Here is an 18,120-nt window from a genome sequence, read left to right as displayed (position 1 = left end):
AATGAGTTTGAGTCATTTATATGACTGTCAACAACAAGTTTGAGTGTTTGATTAGATGTCAGAGATGAGGATGGAGTATGAGACAAGGAACACCCAGGTCTCTGACTAGGATAACTGCATAAATGAAGGAAAAGCTTTGAAAGAAGAGGAAAAACATTAAATACATTTGGGAATACCTTGAGTCCAATGGGCCAGTGCAGATGTCCAGTTACGAGTTGGATTCATGTAAAATTCAGGAGAGATGTCTGGACTGTGGTCTTCCCTACAGGTGTCATTAGCACACACATGGAAGCCAAACTCTGGGGAAAGAATGGAGAAAAAAGAGAGAGAGGTCCATGCCAGGACCTTAAGGAAAAATAGCTTTGAAAACTGTCAGAAGAGGAGGCATAGCAAAATACAGCACTCAGCACAGAAGAAAGAGGATGAGTACAAAGGAGTCTAGTGTCATTCAGCCTAAGGGAAGAGGGAGAGTGTGTGCTTTAAAAGCAACAGTGGTCAATTGCATTAAATGCTGTGAGCAAATCCATAAAATAAGGACTGAAATAAGGACTTGGCTCCCTCATTTGGAAAGTAAGGAGTAAGAGATTGGGGATGAAACTACTTTTTCTTTGTCAAGAAACTTGTTTTAAAAACTCAGAGAATTTAGAAGTAGCTACAGGAGTATGGAGGGATGAAGGGGAGGCGACATGATAGGGAATGAGAGAGAAACGTGTTTGTGGCAATTCCTTTAAAAAGCATCATGGTGAATGGCAGGAGGGAGATGAAGGTAGCTGGAAGAAAATGTAGAGTTCAGGAGAAATGTTCTGCTTGTTCATTTGTTGGTTTGTTTCCATTTAATCTCACTGATTTGAACACATTGCATTAAAGATGAAAGGTTTTGAGGAAGAGTCTAAAGTGGAGGTGATGTCCACTGATTAAAGTCATAAAGAAGAGCTGAACTCAAGAGCTTTTGTGGAAACATGGGCCTTACTTGGAAGGGAGGTAGAGGCAGGAAATCTGTAGCATTCTTGTTTGTTGCCTTCTGGTTTTATTTGGTCTGGTCTCCTTTCTGTCATTTATTGGAATAATCATCCAAGGTGGTGTGGTGACTAGAAGAGATCCAGATGGTGAACCAAGGGAGAGAGGGAAGTTCAAAGCCAGAAAAGTGTTGCTGAGCCCTGCATCTGGGGAGGCTATAAATGCCAAAATGTATGATGGCAAAACTCCACAAGATCAGGAATAAGTCCAGAAGTGGAGTGTGAAGTGGTGGAGCATCCAGCTTGGGACATTCGTACAGAACACTGGAGAGGGAAAGCCTGATTTACGAGGCGCTTGCTGCAGCAACAGCCAGGCTGGCTGGCTCAAATTTATGCAAGAACCAGGCAACTTTAGGCTTTGCTAGATGCTTGGGGGGAGGGGCAGTGTACAAAGAAAGGGCCACAAGATCTCTAACTTCTATGAATTCATCATCTAGTGGGAAATACAAGAATAATCAGTGTGAACCACCTGTCAGGTTACTGAGCCAGTTTTCCTCCTCTATTGTCATTATTATTGTTAGGTTGAAAGTCAAGCCATGATACCATCCAAAAAGTAAACAAAAAGATAAATCAAAAATACAAAATACCATGTGGTCAAGTGTCAAATGGGAGATATGGCATATATATATATATATATATATATATATATATAGTGTGTGTGTGTGTGTGTGTGTGTGTGTGTGATTTGGAAGGGGGTTCCAGAGTAAATAGATTAAATTGGTTTGTGAAGACTTCTTAGAAACAGGCACACATTAATGGTCATTATTAATTTGGAGTGTTTTATTACCTTAGTTTTAGCCAAGAGCCAATACAAGGAAATGGCTCTCCATTGCCCATAGACTGCAGAATGAGCCCTTGGAGTGGATGGTCACAGTGTGATCCTTGCCTCAGACAAATGGTAAGTGTTCATCTACATTTCCCCCAACTTCCCCTCATGGATACTATATTGCTTGCATCTCCAGGGAAATGGCTGTGAGGCAGCAGACCACCCACCAAAAGAGAGATATTCATGTGTAGATAAGTGGTTAACTGTATGTTGTGCAGTCTACTTAATGAACATGGTGAGACCTCATCTTTGGCATGAGAGACTGCAATAGCTAGACTGCAAAGTTTTACTTTAAGTTACTTAATAACTGCCTCTACTTCTCTCTTACAACCATTGAGTCATTTGGGCTCCAGAGGCAGCAGCACTGGGGCTTTACAAAGTCTAACCTTTCCAGCTGATCTTGCGCAGTTTCGCTCAAGGACCATCGAAGCCTTTGGACAATTTAATGGGAAAAGTTGCCTGGATGCTCTGGGAGATAGACAGCAGTGTGTGCCCACCCAGCCTTGTGAGGAGGTCAGGGACAACTGCGGAAACGACTTTGAGTGCAATACAGGTAATCCTTGCGCTCCAGGTTCCTCACTGTGGGTTTCTATGCATGCTCACTAGCGAAGAGAAGTAAACATGCTTTTTTTTTTTTTAGAAATTTATTGGTTGCTCAAAACATTACATTGATCTTGACACATCATATATCATACATTTAAACGTGCTTTTTATTCCAAATGTGATAGTGTCCCTAACAACATCGATATATCCTGTGCAAAGAAATTCAACACATTTGCAAGAGTGTCTTTCCTGATTTTGACTGCAGGCAGATGCATAAAGAGGCGACTTTTGTGCAATGGTGACAATGACTGCGGAGACTTTTCAGATGAGGATGATTGTGACAGTGATCCCCGTCCACCCTGCCGTGACCGAGTGGTGGAAGAGTCTGAGCTGGCACGAACAGCTGGCTATGGGTCAGTATTTATGCTTTTTCCAGATGACTAGGAGTGAAGGCAATCTCCAACACTCTCGCTGGGATACAGTGCAAGAATGATTTGTATGAAGGACACAGTTACTGCAACTTTTGGCTCTGTACCTTTAAAAAATATATTTAGCCTGGAAATGTGTTGAAAGTAGAAGGTACTTTGGCTAAACTGCCTGCTTCAGGAGGGCTCTGTAGAGTGGATTCAACTATCAGAATATTACTTCTCAATCCAGAGGGAGATGAAATGTCGGAAAATCAACTTGACTTGACACGTTAACATTTAGAACTGAGTGGCCAGTAGTAGGTCTGGTAACTCCGTGAAAGCATTTGAATTCTCAACAAGGCTGTCTTTCATTAGAACTACTCTTGGAACAATACCTGATAATAAGTTCTCAAGAGATTCTAGCATTCTGAGAGTGCCACTCATTTTCCCTACAGAATATTGAGACTGAACAGGTGACTGTAAGCTCTAAGGGAAGTCTTGGAGTTTAGAGCTCAGGAATATACACAATAAGAACTATTCTGTGCTCCAAGAATTGGAATAATGACATAGATCTGAGGCTCTGTTCTGTTCCAGAGTCAGAGGGCATTCCAGAATGTCCCTGACATAGTCTCCCTTAGTTGTCCTAAGCTGGGTGAATCTGTCCCTAACAAGACACAGTAATTCTCCCACCCAGCAGTGCATAGACAGAGGTTTCCTGGCTGTGTTTCACCATCTGTAATGCAGTGTGTCTCTTTATCCTCATGAATTCAGTGCCTGGTTCATAGTAAATGAATTAATGAAATTAAATTCCATTATAAATCCTTGGTAAGTAGATAAGTAAGTGAATTAATTAAAAAATAAAAATCTGTACATAAGCATTTCCTGAAACACTGGCAGTTGATAACAGTTAAGACTGAAACAGGGTTCCTTGTAAGACATTCAGGATCAGACCTCCAGAACTTCAATGAGGATGCTAGAGAAAAGAAAATGGAGGAAATGGTAAGAGTGAGGCTGACAGAGGGTTTAAGACAGGGGTTATCAATGAGGGGTGATTTTCCCACACACACACCCCAGGAGACATCCAACAGTATCTAGAGACTGTTTTAGTTGTCAGAACTTGGAGGAGATTGGGGTGAGTGCTGCTTACTGGTAGGTGACTACTGTTGGGTAGTGACCAGAGTATTGCGGAACATCCTACCGTGTACAGGACAGCTCAACCCCAAATGTCAATCAGAAATCCTACACCAAAGTGCTTGGTAGTTCCTAAGATAAAGTCTCTATATCAGGTTTGGCTAAAGTGAAAAAGAAGAAACTTCTTTTTTAACAAAATTAAGAACAAAACTCCAGAATATCAAGAGTTAGGCACTAGAGAAGATATGTCACACACCCTCTATTCACTTCATAAAACTTGTCCAAGCAGCCTCAAATATTACCCACAGTGCCACTGGCCCTTAGTCTACAGGTGGGGACCTTGAATCACATGGATTTTCTCAGAGCCTCTTAGCAAATGGCAGTCAGTTGTATGAATGTTGTCCAAAACCTCACAGCCCAATCACTGTGCATTTAAATGAGCCTCAACTCTTTCTACTGCTCCCCTTGGGGAGACATTGTGAGTCCATGCTGAAAACACACTACTATTTTATTTTGCTTTATTTGGGATCCAAGAAACAGTTTTCTTTCTAATCTAAAGAGTTTGAAACAGGGAATTACATGTGCTATTTATTTTCACTCAATGCAAATTTATTTTTGTCTTATAGGAAAAAAATACAGAATTTTTGGTCCACTTAGCTAAAAAACAATCATTTATAATCTATTGGTTTCCTTTGTTCAGGGAATAAAAAAATGTGTTACACAGCTTTTGCCAGGGAGTTTCATAATGATGAATCCCGGAGAGCAGGGAATCCTTAAATACCTTGTGCTTTACCAGGGTCTTGGCTGGTGTTGGGGACTGTCACAGGGCTGAGACTTCAAGGCTTAGGGGGTGGGGCCCCAGCTCTGGAAAAGGACAGCAGCAGATGTGAAAAATGAGGTAGCTGGATACTCCATCAGCATTTTTTATTAAATTCCCCATTACCACGAGTAAAAACCTATAACAAATTTAGTCTTCATAAGACCTATTTTTCAGTACAATTTTCATTTGCTTAATACTTTGACCTTTTCAAATCTTTGTATATTGTATCTCTGTGGGTTTTCATGATAATCTTGTGAGATTGTTAGAGGAGATATTATATTCATTTTATAAATAAGAACTAAATGAAATAATTGAGGCCATTTAGCTAGGTTTTAGTGAACTAAAACCAAACTTTCTCTGACTCATATAAAACTATTGTTTTCCATCAAGCCACCCACCCTTTCCTTCTCTCCATGATCCCCCCACATTTCTTCCATATCATTACAAAGTCTACAAGTCAATAAGTTTTCTGCAAAGCAAAACTAACCTTTAAAAATTAAACTCTTTAAGTAGTTATCTATTATCCAAATATTTGTATTAAGAATATAGGAGATTAGTATAAACTACTAATTAATATTTAAGAAGAGGTCAAAGCAGCATGCTGTGTTATACTCATAATAATCTTCAAGGGCTGGGGCTATATCTCAGTGGCAGAGTGCTTGCCTAGCATGTGTGAAGCACTGGGTTTGATTCTTAACAGTACATTAAAAAACTAAACAAATAAAATGAAGGTATTCTGTCCATCTACAGCTACAGAAAATTTAAATAATGATACTCTTCAATATGATTAATATTCCATATTTATTTACTATAAATCTTTGTTTTTTCTCATACAGAGGTCTAGACTGTATGAGAAATAGAAGCCATGGGAGTAAACACCCTGATCATAGCAACATGCTTATAAACTGCTTCTACATATTTTAGTCTAGAAATCCTCAACAAAACCTATCAACGGGCACATACAGTCAGATTTGTTTATGCCAGGAAGTCACAGCATTTGAGCTAATTAGTTAATTTCTACTTTTTCATTTGCAGGACTCTCATTTGAATAACCATGCTAGGAGAGTTCAGTTGTATCAGGAAGGATAGAGGCGCTTAGGGAAATCCTCCAACCCATCTTGCATTCATCAAAAGATATAAATCCAAACCAGCTGCCAATGATGTACAATATGCAAGGAATTACTTTTTTTGTGATCTAAGCACTGCACCACTTCTGTAAAGGGAGCTTTCTCATTAATTCACCTGGCAACTTGGAACTGCCTGTGGTTCTCCACGCAGGTGTGAAAACAGGCATTGCTAAATGCTGCCAAAGAACACATGGGTTTTTTTTTATTTTTATTATTTCCCAGGTGATGACTTCCTTTTCATGAGACGTTTTCATGTTTCTTGGCAGAAAAAAAAAAAATGGCTCATTCTAGAGTAGACTTGCCATCTCTGTAGTAGTGGAATCCAGTCAAAAGTTTGTGAAACATCTCCTTAGTTGTGCTTCAGATTGTGTCTCATGTTTATTGTAACTTTCCAAATGGATCCAGCTGACTGGTCAGCTTGCTGTTCTGTAAAATAATCCTCAGACTAGCGTGTGCCTATCGTGAGTGCACCAAACTTTCCAAGGGGGAGACAGGTACATTTTAGGGTAATAGTTCAAGTATTAATTATTAAACCAATCTGCTATAGTAAATCCTCAACTTCCACATGAACATTTCTTCATGAGATTAATAAGTCAGACGACTGAGCTATATTCAAATTGTTAAGCTCATTCTCCTTCTTGACTCTTTTTACATTTATCTCCTACTTTCCAAAAGCAGAATATATACAATTTTACTACAAGGTGGAAAACCTAAGATATGACTCCAGATATAGGTACTCAGTTGGAATTTAATACCTTGGGAATTGAATGGTTTCCATTTTTTTGTTTGTTTGTTCATTTTAGCATCAGTGTTGAAAGATGTCCTAAATGATTGTCAGCTCATGGACTATAAAAATTATTTTGGTAAAAGACCATTCTGTATATAATTTTTTTGTATATAACTCAGAAAATCAAAGAATTGAGTGAGTTTTCTCTAACAAAATTCCTTCTATTCTTTTAGAGGTGTATCAGCTATTACACCTGTAAAAATGGAAAGGAAGAATAAAATTGTTGCTGAACTCTGTCTCTTCCAGGAACTTAAGTAATCTTCACTTATGGGTGCAGAAACTAATTTATTGGTTTGAAAAGAAGCCATGTTTATTTCACTGAGATAACTTTCCAATAAAATTTCACTGTGTTTAGTAATTTAGAAAATTTTAGTATACTTATATATACTATTAAGGATGAAGAAATTTGTAAATATTTAGACTCTAGGGTCAAAGGATGTTTAATACTTTAAAATTCCAACTAATATATCTTTTGGTAGAGAAAGTATGACAGGGTGACCAATAAAAATGTTTTAAGCATAAACTATATTACATTCTGTGGGGAATGAAAAAAAATAAAAAATTTAAAAATCAAGAATAAAAGAGGGACACAGAGGATATAAGAAATATCTGTACTCTCTGTTCATTTTTTCTGAAAAATTTTAACTGCTCTAAAAATAACCTACTTTTTTAAAGAAACAGAATACAACAAAACACTATGAAATTCTTTTGAAGTAGAAAATATTGTAAATACTTGCCAAATGCTGGAAATTTTATCCTTTGCAACTATTTTAAGCTAAAGATGAAAAATCTCAGATGTCATGCTAAGAAGGTGCAGGAAAACATAGCTTATCATATGAATATCAGAAAATATTCTTTTCTACAGTATGCAAACAGAAAATCTAAAGAACACAATCCCAAGCACCCCATGCATTCCCACTGCTCATACTATTCCTCCTGTCCTCTTAGCCCCATTCCAGTTCACCCACCTTTCAGAGCCCAAACCAAATCCTCTTTATGTAAAATCTTTTTATGACTTTCCCATGATGATCTCTTCCTCTTGGAAAACTGGATTTATGCAGCACTTACCTTTGCCACTCCTTTGGACCAAGTATATCCTTCCTGATATTATTTTTTTTTTCAAATATGTGATTCTATGTCCAAATTCCCAACTTCAAATTCCCAACTTCATGACAGTGGAGACTATGCATTAGTTGTCTTAATATCACCCTGTGTATTACAAACACAATACAGCACACAGGTTAATTTCATTATTTGCTGAAAGTGAAGAGATGCAGTGTTTGGGGGTTTTTATGTTTGTTTATTTGTTTTGTTTTGTTTATTTGTTTGTTTTTTAAAGCAGGTACATGGGAGGGTAGAGTTCTCTATCAAACAAAGATTTAGTTGACGTCCTGGGAAGAAAATACATAGTATTTCTTTCCATAGTTTTATATCTTTGAGTTGGAGAAATTGTATCAAAACCTCAGTAAAACAAAAATAAGAATTAATTGCTCACAAGATGTGGCTTGATGGGCAGCTCTGCCTCAAGCCACAGTGGCTAGGGTGGCTTTGCGTCTCCCTGAGGTTTTGACAGACTGAAGCTGCTGAGTAGCTAGGCTGAAACTGCAGCAACTGTCCATCAGAACTCCTTTTCCAGTTAATGGCACAAATACAACAAAGTAAAAAGAAACAAAGGAAGCATCTTTATGCCAGGCTTCCAAATGGTCCTCTATTACTTTCAACTACATGCTATTGGCCAAAGCATGTCACATGGCTAAGCACAAAGCCAGGGAAGAGGGACCTGCTCTTGGCCCATCATAATGCCTTGACAAGGATATAGATGGAGGGATGGATCAAAACTTAGGACTAAATGTTGACCTGTCATAAGGGATAAAGTGTCAAAGCAAACCAGGTTTATAATTTTTTTCTGTTATTCAAGATAATAGTACTAGTTTGGGGCACTATATTAGAACTTTAAGGACATAATTTTTGCCAGGAAAGGTAATTTTGGTGCAACAGGTAGTAAAAGATGGTTAACTTAATCTATACCTCAGTCTTGAAAAAGATATTCACCTATCAATTCCTTAGCTTGCTTTCCACTAAAGTTGAGCCACAATGCTTGTTTCCTTGTCGATTCAAATTGGCTAATAATGTTCTATTAATGTGAAAATGTTTTTAACTAATCCACTGGCAATAAGATGTTCTTTCAACTGTTCTTGCATTAGCAATGGGTTTATAGTCAGTTATTCACACTTCAACAAATTGCTCTTGAAACCAATGTTCAGATTTATAATCCAGCTCAAGGGAGCTGGGAATGTGGTCCAGAGCAGTGGACAAGTTTATGCTTTTATGCTAAGGTGGGTTATGGTATGAGGACCAAACCTCATTGAGCCTCCCTGACTCGAGGCCATTTATTCCAAACAAAGCCTAGACAGCAACACTGTGCCCCTGCAACTAACAAAGCAGAACTTCAGAAAGAACCATTTCTTGTACATATATTGTTTTTAAGCCTCCAAATCAAACAACTTTTTTAAAAAAGCTAAACAAGATTCCTATTTATCAATTAAAGCTTTCCAAATAAAAATATTCTGCTGGGAAGAAAAGTAGAACTTTTAAGAAGGCCTTGCTGGACGCTGAGATTTCTATGTTCGTCTTGGAAAGGATAATGGGAATAATATATGCCTGAGGGAAATGAGGCTCTTCACAAGCAATGAGACAGCTGGAGGAAAAGGCTTAAATTTAAAGAGAATGAGGAGAGCGAAAGAGCCCCAATGTTGATTCATAGACAAAAAAATTACATGCATATGTTTTACTGTCCCCCTGAGATGCTCTGTTCTCAAATAATTTAAATAGTTGGTATTACAGCGTCAGTTCCTGGTTCACTGAGGGAGGTTAGGTAAGAGTTACAGCAGTGGAGCTCAGATTCCAGGAGCCAGATGGTCCCATGTGCCCTGCTTATTGCATTTCCTTCTTTGTGCTCTAAATAGTGCCCTAGTTGCCAAAGAGTTTAAAAGGCCCTCCTATGGTATGCTTTCTTTCTGCCAGAAACACAGAGCTGAGGTGAACAGGCTCTTTCTGCTATTTTGGATTCTACTGCACACATCTTGGGTGACAGTGAGACAACCCAAAGCTGTCTCACAAACACCCATGGGGGGCTACCTTGCATTAGATGTGGTGTTCGCACACCTGACTGACACTACTCTATTTATTCTCAGAATCAACATTTTAGGGATGGATCCCTTAACCACACCTTTCGACAACGAGTTCTACAATGGACTCTGCGACAGGGTTCGGGATGGAAACACTTTGACATACTACCGAAGACCCTGGAATGTGGCTTCTTTGGCCTATGAAGTGAGTCTCTCCTCAGGAGAAAACATGGTTCAGCTGAAATTTACTTTAATAAATTTAGTACTAGACAGGGTGAGAAATCCAATAGATACCTAAGATCCGCTTAAAGAAAAGGAGATGTAACTTGCATCTCACTAGAAACACACGGTAGTCTATAATCAATCTTCAGTGACATTCACTTAGTGATAAAGATTTGGCAAATACTCAGACTCCCCAACAAGAATGAGCTAAGATTCTGAAAGGACTCAAAATTAAATTAGTGCTGATTTAAGTAGTGATCACACTCCTTCCATGCTACTTAAATTTTTCTCTTTTTTTGCTAGTTCCCATGCCCATAGAAACTGATTTTTACATGTGTTTTCCTTTAATATTGCTCTATGTGAAGAATGCTTAACTAATATGAGTGGCTATTTTCATTAACTTCAAACTTCTCTATGTCTTGTGAAAATATTACTTAAAATGTTTTTTGCCTTATGTAATGGCATTTCAAATGTATTACCTACTTTAAAGTCACCTAATTTTATAGAACCTTCCATAAACTGCCCCCTTTCCTCATTCAAAGTAATCATATTTATCACCTTTAGAGATGTCTTCGATTCCAGTAAGATATAATAAATAATAATAGTTAACTTATTATAAAGTTAACAGGCTAAAAGAATCTGTCACTTTAAATGATCTCATAAGTCAAGAAGACCTGTAATATCCACTTTGTTTTCATAAAGCTCTTGTTATTGATGTCAGTCACACAAGTTTGTAAAATACATACATATATATATACACTTTTAAAAAAATGTGGTCAATATTCATTTTTCAAAAACAATATTATAAATTAATTACTACCCAGTGCAGCCTGATGTTATCCTCTTCTCCTAGGGACACTGAAGACTTCAATGTCTGGACCTTTTGATTGGCACTTTGTTTATAAGTGAGCACATTCTCACATTTCCCATACCTGTAAACCCAGAATAAAATCAGTTTCCCTCAAATCTAAGGGAAACTTTGGGGTTGTTGATCTTTCCAAAGAGTGATATGTTTACTTCCTTTAAGAATGAAATTTTGGGCTGGGGATGTGGCTCAAGCAGTAGCGCACTCACCTGGCATGCTATGGCCCGGGTTCGATCCTCAGCACCACATACAAAGATGTTGTGTCAGCCGAAAACTAAAAAATATTAAAAAATTCTCTCTCTCTCTCTCTCTCTCTCTCTCTCTCTCTCTCTCTCTCTCTCTCTCTCTCTCTCTTTAAAAAAAAGAATGAAATTTTGCGAGGGGGAGATGATAATGTATCTAAAAGTCACACTCGTGTTTTTTACTTTCTTAATGATAACCTTACCAAACATGGTAACCTTGGCCATGGCTGATGGGAGAAAGGTTATTCATGCATTTTTTTATTTTGTTTTGAGTTCTCAGTTCTACATTTTACAGTTTCCCTGTCTTTACCTCTGTGGCCAGCCTCTTAGTTTCTCTGTAAAAGTGATAACTTTCTAGTGGCACACAATGGTGAAGGTTGGGGCAATCCTAGAGGCAGGGCTCCTGGGATCACAATGGTTGGTGTGGAACTGAGGATGGCCTGGGGTTTAGCTGTGAGGAGTCTGTTTAGTGTCTGGAGTTCTGGTTTTTGCCCTAGGACTGGAGTTGGCTGGAATCTCAGTCCACAGTCTGGAACTATGGGGCTTTGCCTGGTTCTGGACCTTCCTGGGGTTCAAGGCAAAGTCCAGCCTCACTCTCAACATGGAGGGCTTCTCTCTCTAAAGTGCACTCTCTGAGGTTGAGGGACAGGTAAGAGAAGAATGTGAAACTGTCCTTCCTATCCCATCCATGCATCTTTTCCTATTTTTTTGCTATACCAGGTGCAATCTCTCAGCTCTTTTGAATGTATTTGTGTTAGGGGATAGTTTTCAAGCTGATGTTTCTTCCAGGGGATGAGCTCTGAAAGGTCTTATTCTGCCATCATTCTTAAGTCACTGGCCCAAAGTAAGCACTCAACAAATATTAGTTGGCATTATTAGCTATTATTAGCTCTACATACTAAATTTGATACATCTTTATCAAATACTTCCTGTGTGTCACGCAAGATTACCATCTGAAAGTCTATTCAATAAGCAGCTATAAGAAAAGTGGTTTTCAAAGAGTGTTTTAGAGGGCCCATGAGTGCTTATAGCAAAAAAAAAAAATTATAAACCTGTGATATTAAGAGAAGTTTCCCTAAAAATGTGATGTTTGAGCTAGGACTTCATACAGAGGTAGGAAAAAGTTAAGTTTTCCTTATGTGTTTGAGTTTGTGCAATATGTGTGTTCTGGGAAGAGTGGGGGAAGAGAATAAAAGAACATTCCAGAAAATAAAAGAATAAAAATGCCCTGTGGTGAAAAGAAGCATGGGTTGTGAGAAGACACATTTGGCTTGATGACTAAACATAGTCAGGGAGACATTAACTTGGAATGAGTATAGTGTGAATTTTATCTTGAAGTCACTGGGAAGACCCTGGAATGTTCTAATTAGAAAATGGTAATAGTGGGATGTTTTTCATTGTTATATTGGGCATTTAACCAGAAAGCCTTGCTTTAAAGGTAGTTATATATGAGTTAGTCTTTCTATTAGATAGTAATAACTTTATGTTCCCCATGCACAATAGCCCTATAAGACATGCTACCAGAAACAATCCATGACCCTGCCTGAAACACAGGTGTCCTGTTCTTCTTCCTGAACGAGAGCTCTAGTTATCTCAGAAGTTCTCTGAAAAGGAAGCTGAACCACTGATATGAACAACTGTGTGATAGAATGTTTTTGTTACCAATAACATAATAGCACAAGATGGGAGTTTTTGTCAGCTTTTTTGTTTCTGTGACCAAAAGAACTAACAAGGAAAATTAGAGGAGGAAAAGTTTACTTAGAGGCTTATGGTTTCAGAGGTCTCAGTCCATAGACAGCTGGCTCCATTCTTCAGGGCCCAAGGTGGAGCACAACATCATGACATAGGAGTGTGGTGGAGGGAAGCAGCTGGGGAACATGGCACCAGGAAGCAGAGACAGCTCCGCTTATCAAGGACAAAATACATATGCCAAAAGCATGCCCCCAGGGACCCAAGTCCCCTAGCCACTGCCTACCTGCTTACAGTTACCATCCAGTAGATCCCCACCAAGGGATTAATGCACTACTTAGGTTAAGATCCTCATAATCTGATCATTTCACCTCCAAACTTTCTTTCATTGTTCCACACAGGAGCTTTTGGGGACAAATCACATCTAAACCATAACAATGGGTGAGTTATTAAAAAAAGAGAGAGAGATATGTCTTGCCTCACAGTTCTGGAGGCACAAGGTCAAGGCCCACATCCTAGGCACTCCATTGTAATGATCTTACTCATCACCAAAGGCCCTTTCTCTAAACACCATACTCTGATTATGCTTCTGCCACTTAATTCTCACAATGGGGACTGAATTTCAACATATGAAAATTTGGGAAGCACATTTGAACAATATCCAATCCATAGTACCTCCATACCTGATTGTAGACAAGTTGGCAAAGAATATCTTAATTCAAACTTTTATTTATAAGTAGGTTTTTTTAATTTAGGTTTTTCTTTTATATGTGTGTGTGTATTCTTTTTGTTGTTGTTGATAGACCTTTATTTTATTTATGTATTTATATGCGGTGCTGAGAATCAAACCCAGTGCCCCACACATGCCAGCCAAGTGCACTACCGCTGAACCACAACCTTAGCCCCTAGTTTAGGTTTTTTTTTTATGCAAAATACATGAGGTTTTTTTAAAAAATCAAAACATCCAAATGATAAAAAGATGATGCTAGGACAAGTAAGCCTGCTGCCTCCCTAGATGCCCACTTCAGGTTTTCTCCTGTACAGGCAGGTACTGTGGTTTTTACCTACTTTTTTTCTTGTTTTTTGATGTTGTTTTTGTTTTATTTTTGGTACCAGAGATGGAACCCAAAGGTGCTTAACCACAGAGCCACATCCCCAACCTTTTTAAAAAATACATTTTGAGACAGGGTCTCTCTAAGTTGCTTAAAGTCTCACTATGTTGCTGAGGCTGACTTTAAACTTGGGATCCTCCTGCCTCAGCCTCCAGAGCCACAGGGATTATAGATGTGTGCCACCACATCCAGCTCTTGTTATTTTAAATGCAAAAAAAAAAAAAACCAAAAAACCACATTTTTTTTTCTGACAGGGATTAGTGAATAAAGTTCAGAAGAACAATTTTCAAAGCCAGGAAGTGCCGCAGTCTGGCTGGGCACAAATCACAAGCCACTGAAACAGGAACAAACTTTATTTCTGAACTCTACCAGCACACTTCACACATGCTCCTGGGAAATCTGCCGACCGCCACGCGGCTCCTCCAGGAACCAGCAACCGGAAATATCCCCTCCTGTACTTCCCCAACCAATGGGAACTCTCCGGGAATTCCCAGGAGAACTCCAAAGTAGCGTGAGAACTCCAAAGTAGCAGCCAGGCGGATGGTAATGCCTCACCTGTCAACCAATACTATTGGCAAAATGCCAGGGGCCATTCCGACTCCACTGTGGTTCTCAGCAAGGAAGCTCAGGGCTCATGTCCTAGCCTTTCTTAAATTCATTAATGTGTAAAATACTTTAAGCTGTGCTTGGCCCATAAGCTTTGAGTGTTATCTTAATTCTTTCATTTATTTTTACCCACAAATGGGAGTATAAAAGTATCTCTTCTGCTACTTGCTTTTTTATTTAATATTATTTTTAGTTGTAGTTGGACACAATACCCTTATTTATTTATTTATTTATTTATTTACTTACTTACTTATTTATTGTTATGTGGGGCTGAGGATGGAACCCATTTCCTTGCTCATGCTAGGCGAGCTCTGTACTGGTGAGCCACAACCCCAGCCCTGCTACTTGCTTTTTAATTATTAATATGTTAGCTTTTGATGCTGGACACAGTGGCAATCACCTGTAATTCTAGTGGCATGGGAAGCTGAGGCAGGAGGATAGCAAGTTCAAAGCTGGCCTCAGCCATTTAGCAAGACCCTAAGATATTTAGTGGGACCCTGTCTCAAAATAATTTTTTCTTTAAAAGCTGGGGATATGGCTCAATGGTTAAGTTAAAAAAAATAAGATACTAGCTTTTGACAACTTGTTATATTCTATATCTTCATGTGGATTATCTCACTGAATCCTCATGACAACCTTTGGGCTAGGAATGAGTATCCCTGTTTCCAGACTAGAAATCTGACTAAGCACAGAGGGGATTACTGTGAAATGTCCTCAAAGACACAAAGCCTGTGTTTGCACTCCAGAAACCTAGCTCCAGCACCTTCCCTCTCAGCTCCTTTCCTCTACTACATTTCTAATAATTGCTTGAATTTTTTTCTCTCGCTTTTGTTTTGCATCTTGTTTCTAATAACACATGGTTATGCTCTCACAGACCAAAGTTGATAAAAATTTGAGAACCGAAAATTTTGAAGAAGAGATTCAAGTATTCAAAAGCATTCTCCAACAGAAGACATCAAGTTTCAATACAGATATCTCGCTGAAATTTACACTCACTGAAGCAATTAAAAATGCTGCAGTTGAGGAAACCTCTCAGGAAACAAACTCCTCAAATCGCAAAAATACCAGGAATAGTTTTCAACTTTCATATTTGAAAACTGAAGCTTATCAGAAATTGTTGTCATACTCTTCAAAGAAGGTAAGACCCTACATGTAATATAGAGAATATAATGCGGTATATTTCTAACTAACCAAGCCCCCTCTTCTAATTGTAAGTTTTTAGAGCAGATAAAGATGGTAAGAGAGGAAAAACAAAACAACAAAAAAACAAATTACATCAAGTGTTCAAATAGGTAGTCAGATCTCCGGAAGAATGATACCAACTGGAGAAAACTGATGGGATCTTGGACAGTAGTTAGTGGAGCAGATGTCTGGACATGAGCAGAGGTGTGTACGAGAACTCAGAGCAGACGTTTTGACTGACAACTGTGGTAACAGACCTTTCAATTTATACATCTGTCGCAATTACAAGGAAAGATTGTGCTTAGGAATTCTGGCTACATTTCAATGCCTTAAAACAATGACTGAGTACTTACTACAAAGTGTGTCTCTAAAGTAATGATGCCCGGAAATTTTCATGTTGCACGTGAAATTGGTCTACTGACATTGTAATCACACCTTTAATATGAGACTTTGAGAATGTGTTTGTTTTTATACTTAAGCCAGATTTCAAAGTCAGTTTCAATACCTTTATGATGAAATGTAAAATGTTCTTTTTTGTAATCAGTATGATGCTGATAAAATGCTCATTCTTCCTTTCATGATATCACAGTCATCTCTTTAGATATCCTTTCCCCACATTAAAGTAATCACAGTAATGATGATAATTCACTATTGGGGTCTACATTATGCCTAATTGTGTACTTGTTGTGCATGGGCCTGTACATAGCCTCTATTTTCACATGGATACCCATCCAAAGTGTATAGTTGGAAATCTTTTAAATTATCAGTAAATACTTAATTGTAGATTTATATGGCCAGGCCCTGTCCCAGGTACTGAGAATACTTCTATAAATCACAGTGACAGAGATTCTTGTCCTCGTGCAGCTGAAAGTTTAGCAGAGGGAGACGGCCAAAACTGATAAATATGACAGCAAACAAAGAAAGCTGTTTTAGTCAGATCTTACAATTCTATGATGAAAATACCTGACAGGAGCAATGTTAAGGAGGAAAAGTTTATTTGGGGGCTCGTGGTTTCATAGGAATCAGTCTATAGGCAGCTGACTCCATTCCTGGGGGCTGAAGGCGAGGTGGAAGTGGGGTGTGCAGGAAAGCAGCTCAAGACATCACGTCAGGAAGCAGAGAGAGACTAAGCTCAGCTCCACCACATATGTACCCCAAAGCCATGCTCCCAATGACCCACCTCCTGCCACATCCTACCCACCGGCAGTTACCACTCAGTTAATCCCATCAGATCAATCATCTCACTCTAAACTTTCTTGTATTGTCACACATGTGTGTTTTGAGGGACACCTCACATCCGCACCATATCAGAAGCTATATAGTATTTTGAAAGTGATAAGTGCTATGAAAAAAAAGGAAAATTAGAGTCACATAGGGGAAATCAGGAGCACCTAGCAAGTGATAGTATTAAAAAGAAAGCTCAAGGCAAGTCTCACAGAGGAGATGAAATCTGAGCAAAGATTTGAAGGAGAGGAAATAGCCAAGCAGTTAGATGCGGGATATGTATTTGGAAGAAGAAATTGTTGGAGATAAGTGGCTAAGGTAGAAAAAATACAATGTGATAACTTGGTCAGATTGCACTGGGAAGAGGAAAGATTGGAGAGGTCCCCTTGAATCAGATCATGATGGGTCCCAAAGTCCATTTTAAAGGATTTTTTTTTCTCCATGTGACATGAGACAGGTCACTGAAAAGTTTTAAATTGATCATTGAGATCATTTGTGACCTTGACAAGAGAAGTTTTGCCTTAGAGCACAGCATGATTGAATTAGACTTAAGAGAAACTGGGAAGAGGGGAATTGGAAATAGTATAGAAAACTTTTTCAAGGAATTTTGCATTGAACAAGGACCAAGAAATGGGTTACAGTCACTCAGGCAAATGAAGTCAAGAGAATTTTTGTTGTTTTTTAAGCCAGAAGGAGAAACAGCATATTTGGAATGAAATGACTGAAACCTATCTTTGAAATATATTGAACCCAAGAACATCATATGTCTGACTCCAAATCCTAAAATAGACTTCCTAGTTTTAGCAACTGCATAAAAGAATCCAAGTTCACTTTGTGCATCTTTGTGCACTCCATTAAGAATTATTATGCAAGTCAGAAGATGAAGAGATTCTATGACTTCAAACATATGGAGTAAGTTCCTGTAATTTTTTTTTGTTAGAGGCTGACCCACCCACCCTCTGACTCCAAAAGTTAAGTTACGTGGGCAATGCCCTTTGGAACACAGAGTTTGTTGCAATGTCCATATACATCAAGATACATATTTTAAAAGAAATAAAATGTTTTCAACACCCACAATGACAGCAAAACCTCAAAAGATCCATCTGTAAAATAATGAATGTCAATTATAGTTTAGTTTTGCCTGGGCCAGGCTAAGACATTGATTCACACAGTTTAGTGTCTTAGTTTTGTCT

The 18,120-nt window shown here is 38.5% G+C and overlaps 1 protein-coding gene across 2 annotated transcripts in view; it reads left to right on the top strand.

Annotated features, from left to right (window-relative positions):
• The window catches only part of C9 (complement C9), a 50,775-nt gene that overhangs the window by 13,438 nt on the left and 19,217 nt on the right, over positions 1–18,120 (top strand). For both annotated transcript variants that reach the window (XM_046468296.2, XM_046468295.2), the window contains exons 2-6: positions 1,809–1,914; positions 2,251–2,395; positions 2,651–2,798; positions 9,852–9,990; positions 15,396–15,659. In XM_046468296.2, coding sequence (XP_046324252.1) covers positions 1,809–1,914; positions 2,251–2,395; positions 2,651–2,798; positions 9,852–9,990; positions 15,396–15,659 — 802 coding nt within the window. The remainder of the gene's footprint in view (positions 1–1,808; positions 1,915–2,250; positions 2,396–2,650; positions 2,799–9,851; positions 9,991–15,395; positions 15,660–18,120) is intronic.

The sequence above is a fragment of the Marmota monax genome, unplaced genomic scaffold, assembly GCF_021218885.2.
Source record: "Marmota monax isolate L192 unplaced genomic scaffold, Marmota_monax_Labrador192_F-V1.1 WCK01_AAM20220418_F8-fsc00120, whole genome shotgun sequence".
In the NCBI taxonomy this organism is placed as follows: Eukaryota; Metazoa; Chordata; class Mammalia; order Rodentia; family Sciuridae; genus Marmota; species Marmota monax.
This window is presented reverse-complemented; position numbering and strand designations above follow the sequence as displayed.